Source organism: Panthera pardus, unplaced genomic scaffold (assembly GCF_024362965.1).
Source record: "Panthera pardus isolate Hobbes unplaced genomic scaffold, ASM2436296v1 HiC_scaffold_12, whole genome shotgun sequence".
Taxonomy (NCBI): Eukaryota; Metazoa; Chordata; class Mammalia; order Carnivora; family Felidae; genus Panthera; species Panthera pardus.
The window spans coordinates 82,601,431-82,618,094 of record NW_026526677.1 but is presented as its reverse complement, the minus strand read 5'-3'; the positions used below and the strand labels follow the sequence as shown (position 1 = coordinate 82,618,094).

The 16,664-nt window shown below is 38.5% G+C and overlaps 1 protein-coding gene across 2 annotated transcripts in view; it reads left to right on the top strand.

Moving 5' to 3' along the window:
- The first annotated feature begins 8,130 nt into the window (after positions 1-8,130).
- PGR (progesterone receptor) overlaps positions 8,131-16,664 on the top strand; it is a 104,849-nt gene continuing 96,315 nt past the window's right edge. For both annotated transcript variants that reach the window (XM_019450172.2, XM_019450171.2), the window contains exons 1-2: positions 8,131-10,405; positions 11,667-11,818. In XM_019450172.2, coding sequence (XP_019305717.1) covers positions 8,772-10,405; positions 11,667-11,818 — 1,786 coding nt within the window. In that variant the 5' untranslated portion in view covers positions 8,131-8,771. The remainder of the gene's footprint in view (positions 10,406-11,666; positions 11,819-16,664) is intronic.

Here is a 16,664-nt window from a genome sequence, read left to right as displayed (position 1 = left end):
AACCTTCTTCCCTTGCTCCAATAGGTGGCCACAACAGCCCATAAGAAATAAATAAGAATTGATATATAAATACTTATCAGAATTAAAACAAATTCTATAAAACACTTTGAGAATTAAATTTCTAATGACCTATAGGCAAAAATGAAAGACTTCAGAGAAAGGTATGGGGATTGAAAGAAATTTAGGGTTACTTTAGAGTGACCAAAGAATCACAAAGAATAGATGGATGAGAGAGTCAAAGAAAGGTCTTATTTTGGGGCACTGGGTGGCTCAGTGGGTTGAGCAACCGACTTTGACTTAGGTCATGATCTCGCAGTTCATAGGTTCAAGCCCTGTACTGGGTTCTGTGGTTACAGCTCAGAGCCTGGAGCCTGTTTCAGATTCTGTCTCCCTCTTTCTCTGCCCCTCCCCCACTTGTACTCTGTCTTTCTCTGTCTCAAAAATAAATAAACATTAAAAATTTTTTTTAAAAATGTCTTATTTTATTTAACTCCAGACTGGCTCTTTGTCTTAAGAAGCAAAGAGTAAAGTTAAATATAAAGAGAACTGTGTTAGCTATGATTATCATATTTTTGTTTGTTAATTGGTAAGAGGAAAACTGGAACTTTTTGAAATATTTATTTATTTAGCATTCTAGAAAGAATATTTCTATATAAATTAAAAGTTCACATATTGTAACTTTCAATGACAGAGTAGGTATAGGATAATTTTTGTTACAGGAAATTAATGTGTTCACTTTATTTTTTTTTTTAATATTTATTTTTGAGAGAGAGAACAGGGAAGGGGCAGAGACAGAGAAAGACACAAAATCTGAAGCAAGCTCCAGGCTCTGAGCTGTCAGCACAGAGCCTGACATGGGGCCCAAACCCAGGAGCCAAGATCATGACACAAGCCAAAGTCAGACGTTTAACTGAGTGAACCACACTGGCACCCTCACTTTATATTTAAATAAGTTACTTTGTTTCAGTCCATCACCATGTAAATTGTAGAGATTATTTTGATGATCAGTATAAACGAGGATTTTTCATCTATTCTTCCAATTAATGAGCATGGAATATTTTTCCACGTCTTTGTGTCATCTTCAATTTCTTTCATAAGTGTTCTCTGGTTTTCAGAGTACAGATCTCTTACCTCTTTGGCTAGATTTATTCCTAGGTATTTTATTATTTTTGGTGCAATTGTAAATGGGATCAATTCCTTGATTTCTCTTTCTGCTTCTTCATTATTGGTGTATAGAAATGCAACAGATTTATGTATGTTGATTTTATATCCTGCAACTTTACTGAATTTGTGTATTGGTTCTAGCAATTTTTTTCATGGAGTCTTTGGGTTTTCTATATAGAGTATCATGTCACCTGCAAATAGTGAAAATTTGACTTCTTCCTTGCCATTTTGATACCTTTTATTTCTTTATGTTGCCTGATTGCTGAGGCCAGGACTTGTTGAATAAAAGTAGTGAGAGAGAGTAGTGAGACTGTCTTGTTCCTAACCTTAGGGGAAAAGCTCTTAGTTTGTGCCCATTTAGGACGATACTAGCTGTGGGTTTTTCATATATCACTTTTATTATGTTGTGGTATGTTCCCTCTATCCCCACTTAGTTGAGAACAGAACAATATTGGAGATTTAAAAATTCTAAACAAGTACTTAACAAATCAAATGTAATATATTAAATGTTACATCATATTTAAGTAGATTTATTCCAGGAATACAAGGTTGGCTTATAGTAACTAATTCATGAAACTCATATTAACAAACTAAAAGAGAAATACCATATGATAACTTCAAAAGGTACAGAAATATTATTTGACAAAAACCCACATCTACTCCTAATAAACCTCTCAGCAAACTAGGAATAGAAGGGTACTACCTCAATCTGATTAGGAGAACCTATGAAAAAATGTGCAGCTAACATCATACTTATTAATAAAAGATTGAATGTTTTCCATCCTAAAATCAGGGAACCACCAAGGACCCCTACTCTTATCATTCCAATTAAAAAATCAATTCTATTTATAATCACTAGAAATGTACAATATAAAACAAAAATTAGGCATAAATATAAGATGGCCTTCAAAATTTCTTCCCCACAGTATACATGATTTGTATAATTTCGTCTCCTTGAATGTGGATGAGACTGTCAAAATGACAGCAATATATTTTACTTCCATGATTATGTAACATTTATGGCAAAAGGAAATTTGCAGATGTAATTAAGATCCCAAATCAGATTATTTTGAATTAATCAAAATGAGGATTTCTGGGTTGGCCTGACCTAATTTGGCAGAAGCCCTTAAAAAGCGTGAGTAAATTTCTCCTGCTGACCTCAAAGACAGAAATATCCATGAGTTCAAAAGCTGCAAGGAACTGAATTCTGCCACCAACCTGAATAAACCTGGAAGAACACCCGGAGCCTCAGATGAGAATGCAGTCCTGGCTGATCCATAGATTGTAGCCATTAAGAGCCCTAAGCAGTGGATGCAACCAACATGCCCAATTTCCTGACCCACGGAAACGGATAATAACTGGGTGGTGTTTGAGCCACTAATTTTGTGGTGATTTATTTGTAAGCAATAGAACACTTACACAGATACCATTTACAATAGTATCAAAACATATGAAATAATTGGAGATAAATATGACAAAATATGTGAAAGACCTATACAATGAAATCTTCAAAACACTGCTGAGAGAAATTAGACCTACAGAAATAGTGATACATGTCTTCTTCACAGAAAGATGGGAGAATTAATGTTGATGAGTCATCAATTCCTCTCCAAATTTATCTGTTTTCATTCCCAATTATTATCAAAGCAGTCTTATTTTGAGAAATAAGCTGATTCTAAAATTTATATGAAATGCAAAAGATCTAGAATAACAAAATTTTTAATGAATAATAAAGTAGGAGCAGTAACACTTCAAGTACCAAAGAACTACTATACAGCTACAGCAATCAAGACACTATAATACTGACCTAAAGATTGCCAAATAGCACAGTGAAACAAAATGGAGAGTCCATAAATAGACCCCTACATATATGAATAACATTTTCAACAATGGTGCAAAGGCAACTAGGAAAGCATATTCTTTTCAGCAAGTGGTGCTGGAACAACTGGATATCCATATTCAAAACAAATAAAAACTTTGATCTATACTTCATGCCATATTAAAAAGTAGCTTAAAATGATTCATAGATATAAATGTAAACACAAAAACTATAAAAACTGAAGAATCACAAGAGTAGACTTTTGTGACCTTGGGTTTTTTGCAACATCATTTAAAGCATAATTCATAAAAGTATAAATTGATGAACTACACTTTACCAATTTTAAAAACATCTGCTCTTCAAAGGACAGTTAAGAGAACTTAAAGATAAGGCACAGACTAGTAGAAAATATTTTCAAATCATATATGACAATGGACATGCATGAGAATTCATAAAGAACTCTCAAAATTCATAATACAGAAATTAATGCAATTTTTAAAAAGCAAAGCATTTGAACAGACACACCAAAGAAGATACACAGATGGCAAATAAGTATGTGAAAGATGAGTAATATCATGTGATTAGGGAAATGCAATAAAGCCACAATGAGATGCCACCTATGTATCTATCAGAATGGCTAAAATTAAAAATACTGACCATACCAATTTTTGTCTAGGATAGGGAAGAATTAGGACTGTAATATATTTCTGGTTGGAATGTAACTATTCTTAGGTAGCCATTCATTTCTAGGTATATACCCAGGAGAAGGTAAAACATATATCCATACAAAGACTTGTGCACATATTTCATAGTAGTTTTATTTGTAATACCAAAACACTGGAAACAATCAAAATGTTCATCAACAGGTAAATGGATAAACAAACTATGGTATATCCACACAATGAATTACTACTCATCAATAAAAAGAATGAACTAATGATACATATCACAATATAGATGAGTCTTAAAATAATTATGCCGAGTAAAAGAGGGTAGATGAAAAAAAGCATATACTGCATTATATTAAATTCTAAGAAATAAAAATGAATGTAGAACACATTTGCATCTAGATCCTTCATTGCTGATATGACTTTCCAGTAAATTACTGATTCTAGGACTGGGGAGGAAATAGACAAGATGAGTCTGGAGCGTCTTTTAATGACAGAAAGTAAGAAAGTGCTAAAACACACACACACACACACACACCACAACACAAACTCTTCCAATGCCCAAAGCTGGAACAACTTGAGCAACAAAATAAAATAGTATTGAATTATAACCCAAAGTATAAAATAAATATCCATGAGCTCATACTGATATAAATACAAGATTAAAGAAATTAGTAAATGGGGAAGAAGGGGGTAAATCTCCTATGCAGAAGAATTCCAAATAAATTATGTAGACACTCCACCCTAAAGAAGGAAGAACAGAACACCCTATTCCCCCATACTCCCTTAAGTGGGGGCTTCTCATAGTGACTTCCCTCTAAGGTTCACAGCATGGAAAGAGGGAAAAAAGAGTAACTGTGCAATGAGAAACCTGACAAATACTACTTCATCCAGTTGATTAAGGTTAACATCAAGAGTGTTAGGTCTGATTGACAGTATGTACGATGTGACCAATATGGTATTTTACTGCTGTGATTTTCCTCCTCAAAACCCATAAACCCAGTATAATCATGAGAACAACATAACATTCCAATAAAAGGGCATCCTGCAATATGCCTACCAGACTCCTTAGGACTGTTAACATCATCAAAATAGGGAAAGTCTCAGAAACTGTCACAACCAAGAGGAGCCTAAGGAGACATGACAACAATGTAATATAGTGTCCTAGAAAAAACCCTGGAAATAAAAGAACATTAGGTAGAAACTAAGGAAATCTGAATAAACTATGTGTGTTAGTTAATAGTAATGTATCAATATTCATCCCATAATTGCAACAAATATACCATATTAACATAAGATGTTAATTGGAGAAATTGTATACAAAGGATATAGGGGAACTCTGTATTATCTGCTTAATTTATCTGTAAATCTAACACTGTTCTAAAAAGGTAAAGCTTTGGGGTGCCTGGGTGGCTCAATTGGTTGAGGGTGCAACTCTTGATTTCGTCTCAGGTCATGGTCCCAGCGTCGGGATCACACTGAGCATGGATTCTGCTTAAGATTCTCTCTCTCCCTCTGACCCACTCCCTCGCTCCCTCTCTAAAACAAACAAACAAACAAACAAACAAACAAACAAACAAACAGTAAAGGCTATCAGTAAAAAACTGAAGGAGACAGTCCCAAAGCATATATGTAGGTGTATAATTTAACATGTTTAATAAATTAGATATGAATTAAAAAGAAAAACTAATGTATAGTGACAGAAAACAGGTAAATGGTTGCCTAGGGACAGGTGGGAAATGGCAGGGACAGGAGGAGATAAGAAAGAGCAGTAGGAAAGGATTGAAAAGCGGTGTGAATAAACTTTTGGTGCAAAAGGGTATATTTATCATCTTTTTTATGGAGATGGTGTCACAGATACGCAGATATGTCAAAACTTCATGAAACATACATTTTAAATATATGCAGCTTATTGTATGACAGCTATACCTTAATAACGCTTTTCTTTTCAAAGTATAAACAAACTGACTTCCAAACTTGAATTCTCTTCCCCAAAAATAGTCTTCAAGAATATTTGGAGTTAGTCCTGTCACATCTGAATTTGATAGTAAATTTTGTTTCACTCAAAGATTCATATATTTGGGAATTCCCATGCCAACAATGCCAATCACCCAGCATTAAATTTCATGGCGTCATGGTGATTTAGGACATGCTGGGCTTCTTTATTACTGTTTTCCCACTTCAAAATTTTAAATCTTATAGAAACAAAGTAGTCAGTCTGGCTGGCTTGAGGGAATTTTTATAACCAATCAAAATCGAGCCAAATATAGTTTGTCATTTAAAATGAAACCCAGCACCAATCTTATGGCTATAGCAATATGAAAACCAAATTCCAAACCATCTGCTATTTAAAAATTACACCCCAAAGAAGGTTGCCATTTTGATTACCTGGGTTTAAATCTAACTAGGCTACTACTACCTTTATAATGTTGGGTTACTCTATGCCTCAGTTTTCTCAACTATGAAATGGAGATAATAGTATCCACTTTACATGATTGTTGAAGGATTAAATACATTAACACATGTAAAGGTCTTAGAAGGCTACCTGGCAATTCTATACAGAGTGTACAAATTCTACAGATTCTATGGCATAAAATGTAAATGAAAATATATGTTGGCACAAAAACTTGTACACAAATGTTCATAGCGACATTATTCATAATAACTTTAAAGTGGAAACAACCCAAATGTCCAACAAGTGATAAATGGATAAATAAAGTGTGGTACATCCACACAAATTAAATATTATTTGGAAAGGAATTTAAGTATTGATACATACTACAACATGGCTGAATTTTTAAAACATTATGCTAAGTTTAAGAAGCCAGGATAAAAACACCACATACAGTATGATTCCATTTATATGATATGAAATGTCCAGAAAAGGCAAATTCACAGCGAAGGAAAGTAGATTGTGACTGCTGGGAGATTTGGGGTGGGGAGAATGAGGTGTGATTACTAATGGGAATGAGGTTTACTTTGGGGGTAATGCAAATGTTCTAAAATTGATAGTGGTGATGGCTACTCAACTGAATATGCTTAAAAAACATGAGATAGTATGCTTTATAATGGGTGAAATATATGGTATGTAAATTATATCTCAATAAAGCATGTGAAGTGGTTTAAAATAGATTGAAAAGAGAAAAGCCTGAAAGCAACAATGAAAGTATTAATAATAATAAACTGGTTCACCTCTCTAGTCTCATTTTCTTCCATTCTCATATTTATTCTAAGATTAATCCATAATGGATGGCCTCCTGGCAGTTCCCATATTATGTCTTCCTATTTGATGTTCCATGAACATACTCTCTCTGCTTCCTGGAATTCACTTTACCCCTCTTCTACCTCCCTAACTCCTTTATATCCAAAATTTGTTAGAATAAGCTAATTGCTAGAACAAACAATTCCAAAATCCAGTGGCCTACAGGTTTATTTCTCATTCATGTAGACCTGCCCCAGGTGATTTAGGGATCCAAGATCCCTAAATGGGTTTTGCCCCAGGTGATTTAGGGATCCAAGATCCCTAAATGGGTTTTGCCCCTCCTGGAGTCTTGGAGTCTTCCACTGTATTCTCTATATCTGAAAGAATCTGTGGGGCATCAGCACAGACAGGATATTGAGGAACTTTCCAAATGATTGATTCAGTTTTGAATATGGTATTTTGGATGACATCAAGATACCCAATGGTCATGGGTTCAGCAGATTGATACTTTATAACTCTGTATCTCAAATATATTGCAATACCCTCCCCCCTGTCTACCATATCTTATGAAGTAAGAAGTGATCTACCTAGAAAATAAACCTGAAAGATAATTATTTTTAAGAATAAGTATGTTGAGGAACTCTATTGAAGAACTTACCATGTAGCACAGAATATAAGAATATAAGAATATAACCTAAGGAAAACTTTCCTAAAATAGTATTAGAAGTTGGAATGAATTCCTTAGGACAAATCAAACTATGGTACCCAACATCTAAACTTCCAGAACAGGTCAAGAGGTATTATCAACTATCTTCCACTCCTAAATTTCTCTGCCACATTGAGGACTGTTTGAGAGAAGCAAGACACCTTGGATGTATTGAGAGAAATTTGAAAGTATTCGCTTTCACGGAAGTCATAAGAGAGAGGATCTCTTTTGTATTATTTAGGATCATCCTTGATGCATTCACTCTAAAACATAATAAAGCCAAATATCTTCCTCGATGTTAAATCTTTACAAAACTGAAATCCTGAAAGAATCCATTCGCTTTTCCAGTTAGATTGGGCATGATTCTTAATTGGTACTAAAACATCTGTGTATGAAGTTCCATCCCACAGCACCTGCCATTCAGAGTGGAATCAGACTAGCGGTTGGGAATAACAACTCCAGAATTTCAGATCAGGCCTGTAATTGGTGTAGGAGAGGCTTTGGGCGGGGCATCTCGATAGGGAGGAGACGTCATTAGAAACCTGTGGGGCCAGTCTACAGCTGTCACTACTCGAGTTAAGCTTTATAATATTTGAGTGTTCGAAGTTCTGGAGCGTAAGCAGCATTCTCAGTACGAACTAGTTTCACTTGGCATTTGAATGAAATAGGTAAACCAATGGCGTTTCGTCCTCTTAGACTGCCGAGAAACCAAGTAGTCCCAGGGTTTTAATGAGAAGGAAAGTAGGACGGCGTCAGGGATTGGGAGCTACAAGGCACGCACTGGGTTGAAGCCAGAGAAAAAGTCGGAAGATAGAGCTGCGCCTGTAATTGCTTTCGAAGCCGCAGCCACTCGAGTGCCGGATTGTAAGTACTCTGCGCCTCCCATCCTCGGACTGAAGTCGGAGAACTCTCCCAGCTAGGCGACGAGATTCTGCACAACTACCTTCTTTTGCTCTCCCCACCAGACTAAGGGACAGAACAACTGCCACCCTTCCTCTGCCTACCAGATGGGGAGGCAAAAGCAGTAGCTGACCAGCGCCGCCTCCTTCCGACCCGGGAGGTGGGGATCTCCCCACCCCGCCCCGCCGGGTCCAGCCAAATTCAACATTAATTTTCTCCTCCCGCTGCTCCTATATTCCCTACACCCCCACCTCCTTCCCCTATCCCTCCTCCTTACAAACAGGGGAGGAGATAAGGGGAGTCCAGGTCGTCATGACAGAGCTGAAGGCAAAGGAACCCCAGGCTCCCCACGTGGCGGGCGCCGCGCCCTCCTCCACACTGCTCCGAGCGCCCCTGCTGGGACTCCGGGACGCTGGCCCTTTCCAGGAGAGTCAGACCTCGAACTCCTCGCCTGTAGTCTCAGCTATACCTATCTCTCTGGACCCGTTGCTCTTCCCTAGGCCTTGCCAGGGACAAGACCTGGACCCGAAGACACAGGACCAGCAGCCGCTGTCAGACGTGGAGGGGGCGTATCCCAGAGTTGAAGCCACAAGCAGTGCAGGAGCTGGCAGCTCTAGACCCCCAGAAAAGGACAGAGGGCTGCTGCACAGTGTCTTGGACACACTACTGGAGCCTTCAGCTTCCGGGCAGAGCCACACCAGCTCTCCTGCCTGTGAGGCCGCCAGCCCTTGGTGCCTGTTTGGCTCTGAGCTTCCTGAAGACCCCCGGGTTGCCCCCACCACCCAGGGGGGGTTGTCTTCGCTCATGAGCCGGCCAGAGGGCAAGGCTAGCGACAGCTCCGGAACGGCAACTGCCCACAAAGTGCTGCCCAGGGGTCTGTCACCGCCCCGACAGCTGCTGCCCCTGACCTCTGGGAGCCACCATTGGTCTGGGGCCTCAGTGAAACCAGCTCCGCAGCCTGCTGTGGTAGACGTAGAGCAGGAGGATGGCTTGGAGTCCGAAGGCTCCGTGGGTCCACTTCTGAAGGGCAAATCCCGGCCTCTGGGAGGCACAGCAGCTGGAGGAGGAGCTGCAGCCACCGCTCCTGGGGTGGCCGCAGGAAGCGTCACCCTGGTCCCCAAAGAAGATTCCCGTTTCTTGGCGCCCAAGGTCGCCCTGGCGGAGCAGGACGCGCCAGCGGCGCCCGGGTGCTCCCCGCTGGCCACCACGATGATGGATTTTATCCACGTGCCCATTCTGCCCCTCAACTCGGCCTTCCTGGCCGCCCGCACCCGTCAACTGCTGGAAGGGGAGAATTATGACGGCGGGGCCGCGGTTGTCAGCGCCTTTGCCCCGCCGCGGGGCTCACCCTCGGCTTCTTCCACCCAGGTCGCTGCTGGCGACTTCTCCGACTGTGCGTACCCGCCCGACGCCGAGCCCAAGGATGATGCGTTCCCGCTCTACGGCGACTTCCAGCCGCCAGCCCTGAAGATCAAGGAGGAGGAGAAAGGCACCGAAGCCGCTGCCCGCTCCCCGCGGCCGTACCTGGTGGCGGGTCCCAACCCCGCAGTCTTTCCGGATTTGCCGCTGGCGCTGCCGCCGCTCCCTCCGCGAGCGCCGTCGTCCAGACCCGGGGAGGCCGCGGGGGCGGCCGCCGCACCCGCCAGTGCCACAGTCTCGTCCACGTCCTCGTCTGGGTCGACCCTGGAGTGCATCCTGTACAAAGCGGAGGGCGCGCCGCCCCAGCAAGGCCCGTTTGCTCCGCCGCCTTGCAAGGCGCCGGGCGCAGGCGCCTGCATGCTGCCGCGGGACGGTGCCTCCACCTCAGCTTCTGTTGCTTCCGCCGGGGCGGCCCCTGCGCTCTACCCGCAGCTCAGTCTCAACGGGCTCCCGCAGCTCGGCTACCAGGCTGCAGTGCTCAAAGAGGGCCTGCCGCAGGTCTACCAGCCCTATCTCAACTACCTGAGGTGAGGGTCCCGGGCGGGGCGCGGAGTGCCGTACGCATCCCGTGAGTAGCAGCCCGGCGCCTTCGTCGCCGCTCCTCCAGGTCCCAGGATCCTGCTCACCCAAGTGGCCGCAAGGGGGTGGGTGGCCGGGGCGGCGCACAAGGGTAGTTTGGTTTCCTTTTTCTTCCCTCCTCTCCTCACTATTTTGGGGACACAAGGGGGGCGCATAATATGCCGTTTTTGGAGCGTGCCTCCTCGAAAATGTCTTCTGAATTTTACAAATCTGCGAGATTTCGAGGCGAGATCAACCCTAATTTAAAATGTGGAGCGTCACTATAGGTGCGCAGTAATCCAGTGGAGCCGGGGCGGGGGGGGGGGGGGGGGGGGGAGGGGGGATGCGGCGAGTTGGGGGCTTTACAAAATGGTTCTTTTCTTTGAAGGATGTTTACTGGGAATGTCTTTAGTAGAGACTTTAAGGCACAGTTCCTCCGGGAGGGGTGGTACTTAATGTTTGGTAGCTAGCCAGAACCGAAAGCAGAACCTGACGGGTTTTGGACCTTCAATGGCTGTATTATCATACAAATTTCAAGACTCCAGTTATGTGTAATATAGTTACATTATGGATTTAAACATCAATCTCTCCAGTGCACTGTATTCTAATATTGTTTCGGATTCGCTACAACTTTTTTCACACAGGTTTTCAAAAACATTTCAATTTACATACCGAAGGAGTGTGATTTTAAAATCCCATAATGTTCGGTTTAGACTCTTCTGTGTTGTGAAAGGTAAAACAGTGTCAGTATATTGAACAATTCTTTAAAATGGCAAACACATACTCGTTTAAGTAAACAGCCATTACGGGGTGTTTTAAAAACTGAAAACAAAAGCAGTGTTAAGTACGATTGAACTAAAACAAAAACACGTTTACTGTTACGATGTGTACAGGAAGGGCATAACATTACATTCGTCAAAGAATAAGTTGATTATTCTATATAAGGAGTTTTGTAGAAAGAATTAAAAAAAAAACAATGGACCTTAGCTTTTCTGAACATTAAATTATATATTATTCTTTTAAGTTGGTGCTGCTGATGAATGACTAATAATTTACAAATGCGATGGATCCTGTAACGGTACACCTAGTTTGCATGCCTTTCAAGGGTGTGTATACATATGGTGCTATATTAAAATCCTCTTTCACTCTGTCAATTTTCTTAAGAAAACTTTAGTATTAGACAGTGGTGCACCCAAAAAATAAATGGAGTACTTTGTTTTGCATTTCAAGGCCCGATTCAGATGCCAGCCAGAGCCCACAGTACAGCTTCGAGTCCTTACCTCAGAAGATTTGCTTAATCTGTGGGGATGAAGCATCAGGCTGTCATTATGGCGTCCTCACCTGTGGGAGCTGTAAGGTCTTCTTTAAAAGGGCAATGGAAGGTAGGCTCTTTATTTTTGGTTTAATTGTAGACCAAGATTTATTAGATTGTAAATCTGATATTTTTTATATTTTAATTGTCCCTTCTAAGAAATGGTGATATTTCCATATAATTTAAAATATATGACTGTGTTTTAACAGTATGTTTTTATTTATAATACTCAAAATTGAATGTGGTTTGAACATTCCATACTCTTAACTAACGCTTTCGATATTAGACTCAAGTTATACTAATCTTGGGGACAGTGCTGCTATTGTTCATTACCCATTTAGCTTTAAAGAAATCGCTTGGCTGTAATTGTATTTTCATATTTCTATTATATATTATATGAAATATGTACTAAGCTTAAAATTTTGATCAAAAGAAAAATGGTAAAAATCATCAAAATTATGTATATGTACTATGTGTATTTGTATATATATATAATGCAGTTACAAATTTTCTACATGATTTTGTCTTTTCTCTACATGCATATTTATTAATACTTATATAATGGTAATTCTAAACAAATTTTTAAAAATTCTCATTTTGTTTGGCATATCTTTATAAATAAGTATATAAGGGGATAGGAGTAAACAGTTTAAAGCAAAAGAAAATTGTGGACATCGAAGTAACAATTTCTGTTACTTTGCAACAAGACTTTCATGTTTTTAAAATTGTCTAAATTACATATTTATCTAATGATTTTGGATTGACCTACATAATGTATTTTGGATTTGAGCTCTAATAGAAAATATTTTTAAATTTCTCTATCAACACTAAATTCTAAGCAAATACATTTCTATTTGAAGATAAAAATACACTTAAAGATCATTTCACATTTAAATTCTAACAATCAGTATATATTATAAGGAGCCGAAATGAGTTTAAAGTTCCCTCTGGAGTGCTGAGATCACACCTAGACAAGGAACCAAAGATCTGAATGCTTGCTTTTTTGCTTCCTGTTTGTGAGTTTTCTGATTTCAAGAGTTTTCTACTTATAAATAGGAAAGGAGGGAATGGGAAATTTTTACCTTAAGGGAACTTTCAAAGGAGTTTGATATGTATATTTAATATGCACCAAGAGAATAAAATCTAAAAGGCATTTTAAATTCACTATTTTTGTAGATGCCTAACAGATGATTCTTTACAACTATTAAGCCTTTTTTGATAAAAATGATTCCCAACTATTTATTAGTAGTATTTGTAATAATTCTACTTAAATTAATTCTTCTTAAAGAATATTTGCTTTGTGTATATCTAGAATATGATTTTTTTTCCACAAAAGATGAATGTATTTAACTGTTACTGAACATACGTATTCAGCTTCGGGGGTTTTAATTGCATTTTAAATTAATTGAATCACTGTGTGAAAAGAGGCTACATGAGAAAATGGACACAACTGAGAGTGGCCTTAAGTTTCCTTTGGACATTATTTAGTCATAGTTACAAGTTGAATTTCTTTGTATGAATGAGTTGATTCTCCAGTGCATAATTGGAGTTACTACTCTCATCGGACTTTGGTTAATTTCTTGAATGCTTCTTTCAACATTAATATGATTTCCTTCATTCTTACTGTCTCCTTAGAGTAGTCTAATTTTGTAAGTGAATGACTCCCATAGAATCCCCTGAAGACCAGTTTTTTCTAGCCCAGCTCCATCTCTTTATAGATAAGCAGGTCCCAAAGACATAAATTTCAGTTTCCAAGGATCATACAACTACTTAGTAACTAATTGTTGGTTACCATAGGTTAGATACTCTTTCATTGCAGTGCTTATAAATCAGAGATGGTGTGCACAAGAAGGTATATGACAAATGTTACTTAATTTTCAGAAGTTACTTCAGAATGTGCATATAGAACCAAAAGCACCCTAACTTAAATACAAATTCTTTTATAATATTATAATAGCATCTAAAACCACATAAAATGTCTTTCCAGATTTACTCTTAGAAAGCATTTGTTGAACAACTATTATTGACATGGTCCTCTTTTAGTCCTGAGTAGTAAAAATGAAGCACCTTTATTTGGCAATGTTTATGAAAAAAAAACTCAAGGTATATGTTTATAAATCATTCACGAAACTAGAACAAGATTACAAAACTATATGAGTAAGTTCATTCAACAGTTATTTTATACCTCTTATATTTAGATCTGTGCTTTAGATATTCTTCCCCTGACTTCACCTCTCCCTGCCTTACATATAAAATGAAGATAACAGTAGCTGCTCCTCAAAGTTGTTATGAAGATTAAATGGGTATATACTTGCAAAGTATTGAAATAAATGTCTAGCATATTGTCAGTTTCAATTGGACTACAGCTTCTGTAGTCAAGAAGTTTATAATAGAGTTTAAGAGGTAACATATATGCATGTAAGTCCTTTTGGCATGTAAAATAGAGATTGACTAAATGCGCAGATAAGCAAATCTGTAAAATGGTTAAGTTTGTGAGTTGGTGTGTTTCGTCAGGGGGAAGTTAGTTGTAGGATGGAATGTACATGTTGTATAATGATGGCAGAAGATTTCATGGAAAATATGAACTTCATTTGGTTATTAAAGGACAAGTAAGATTATTGATCTCTGGACATTGAGTAGTGCTTTTAAGTGTATATGTTCAAAGAGGAATAAAGAGATTAAGATTAGACTAAGACTTGAAGAGTTATATGAGGAAATCATTAAAATTAAAGGATGGGAAGTTTAAGTGCTGGTGTTTGGATGAATTTGGAGAAAATCAGTGGTTTAAGGCAAGATAATAGAAGTTTCTGGGAATTTTCATAAGTAAAAAGATGAGTAAAAGGATTTAATAATTGTAGAGGTATAGCCAATGTGAAATCTTAAAGTAGGGCTGTGTGATCAGCTAGTTCAAGGTAGACTATGTGTGGATGCCAGTATGTCCAGAAGTTGAAAGTCAGTGGTCAAAAAATAGATATTGTTACCAGGAATAATAATGATAACAGCATTTTAGAGTGCTTTCCATGCAGCAGTGACTATTTAAGTGTTTTATGGGTGTTCTAATTCATTTAATCCTTATAATATACATATTAATTATTATTTTTAGTTTCCAAAAAGGTAACTAAAACCCAAAGGTGTTAAATTGCCTTAATCACAATTAGGAAGTGGTAGACTCAGGATTCAAACCCAGGTAGTGTGACTCCAGAATCCGTGCTCTCTACCAACTACACTACATTTCTCTTAATAGGAAATCCTGTTTAAATTTCAAAGAAAAACAATAGAGCATTGTAAGAAAAAATGTGAGCCAAATGATAAAACATCTAGGAAGGTAAAAGTGGAAGTAAAGGAGATTGCAAGATGAAGGGTGATTAAAAGTGTGTGATATAAATGGGGGTGCCTGGGTGGCTCAGTCGGTTAGGCAGCCGACTTCGGCTCAGGTCACGATCTCGCGGTCCATGAGTTTGAGCGACGCGTGGGGCTCTGTGCTGACAGCTCAGAGCCTGGAGCCTGTTTCAGATTCTGTGTCTCCCTCTCTCTCTGCCCCTCCCCTGTTCATGCTCTGTCTCTCTCTGTCTCAAAAATAAATAAACGTTAAAAAAAAATTAAAAAAAAAAAGTGTGTGATATAAATGGATGGATGATACTAATTTCACCAAGAACCAGTTTCCCTACCTCTCTTCCAAGTTGGGAGTGAGAGACATTAAAGCCTGTAAAGAAGTCACCCGGGAAAACTGGGTTTCTCTTGGTATAAGACAGAAGAGAGAAGAGGCAGGGAAAAAAAAATCACTTAGGAAGTGGGTACAAAGGGATCAGAAGAGATGACCTCTCTTACCCTAAGAAAATGAATTAGCCAAAAGCAATTGGTTGAATAGCTCATTGCATTCCTTTACTAAAGGCTGGAATGGACCAGAAAGTTGTCGGGAATTGCTCTAATACCTTTCAAGGAGATGAAGTCATAATGACCCACCAGTTCTATAAATGCAGGTCTGTGATTTTGTATTAAGAAGGAAAAGATAATTTCTCATTGGCTTACCTCTGTATGTACTGTGACTAACTCAGTGTTAGGAATACATTAGATATTCAGTAAATTTTGTTCTAAATGAACCAGTCATCATAACTGATGACGCCAACCTCTTATTCTTTGGATACTTTTTACTGTGACAGTATTTGTAGTGAATAAATTTGATGTAATATGGGTAAACAAATATTGTAATACAGTAAAATATTATTTAGAAGACACTAGTTATGTAGGTAATGATGGATTTTTAATTGTACTACATTATTAGCCTCATTTTTATTCTAGTTATTTTGAGGTATAATTGACAAATAAAATTGTAAGATATTTAAAGTGTACAATATGATGATTTAATATATACGGTGAAAAGATTCTCCCTGTCAAGTTAAGTAACACTTCCATCCCCTCACATATATATTTTTTTCTTTTTGGCAAGAACATTTAAGTTATACTCTCTTAGCAAATTTCGATTATATAATACAATGTTCTCAACTAGTCACCATGTTACACATTACATCCTCAGACTTTATTCATCTTTAACGTTTGTATGCTTTTACCAACCTCTCCCTACTTCCATTTCCCAGCCCCTGGCAACCATTTTTCTACTCTTTCTATGAATTTGATTTTTTTATTCCATGTGTAAATGATACCATGTGTCATTTGTCTTTCTCTGTCTGGTTATTTCATGCATAATGTCCTCAAGATTTAACTATTTATTTTGTTCATGTATTAATAACCAAATACTTATTGAGCACCTGCCATATGCCAGGCACTATGCTAGGTGCTAGCTGAAAAAATAGTAAAACAGGGCAGACCTGGGTCGCTGCAGCCCTCATGGTGTGTACTGTAGTGGAGGCAGGAAACATTCTACCAATTAGCATTTATATAATGAATTATAGATGTAC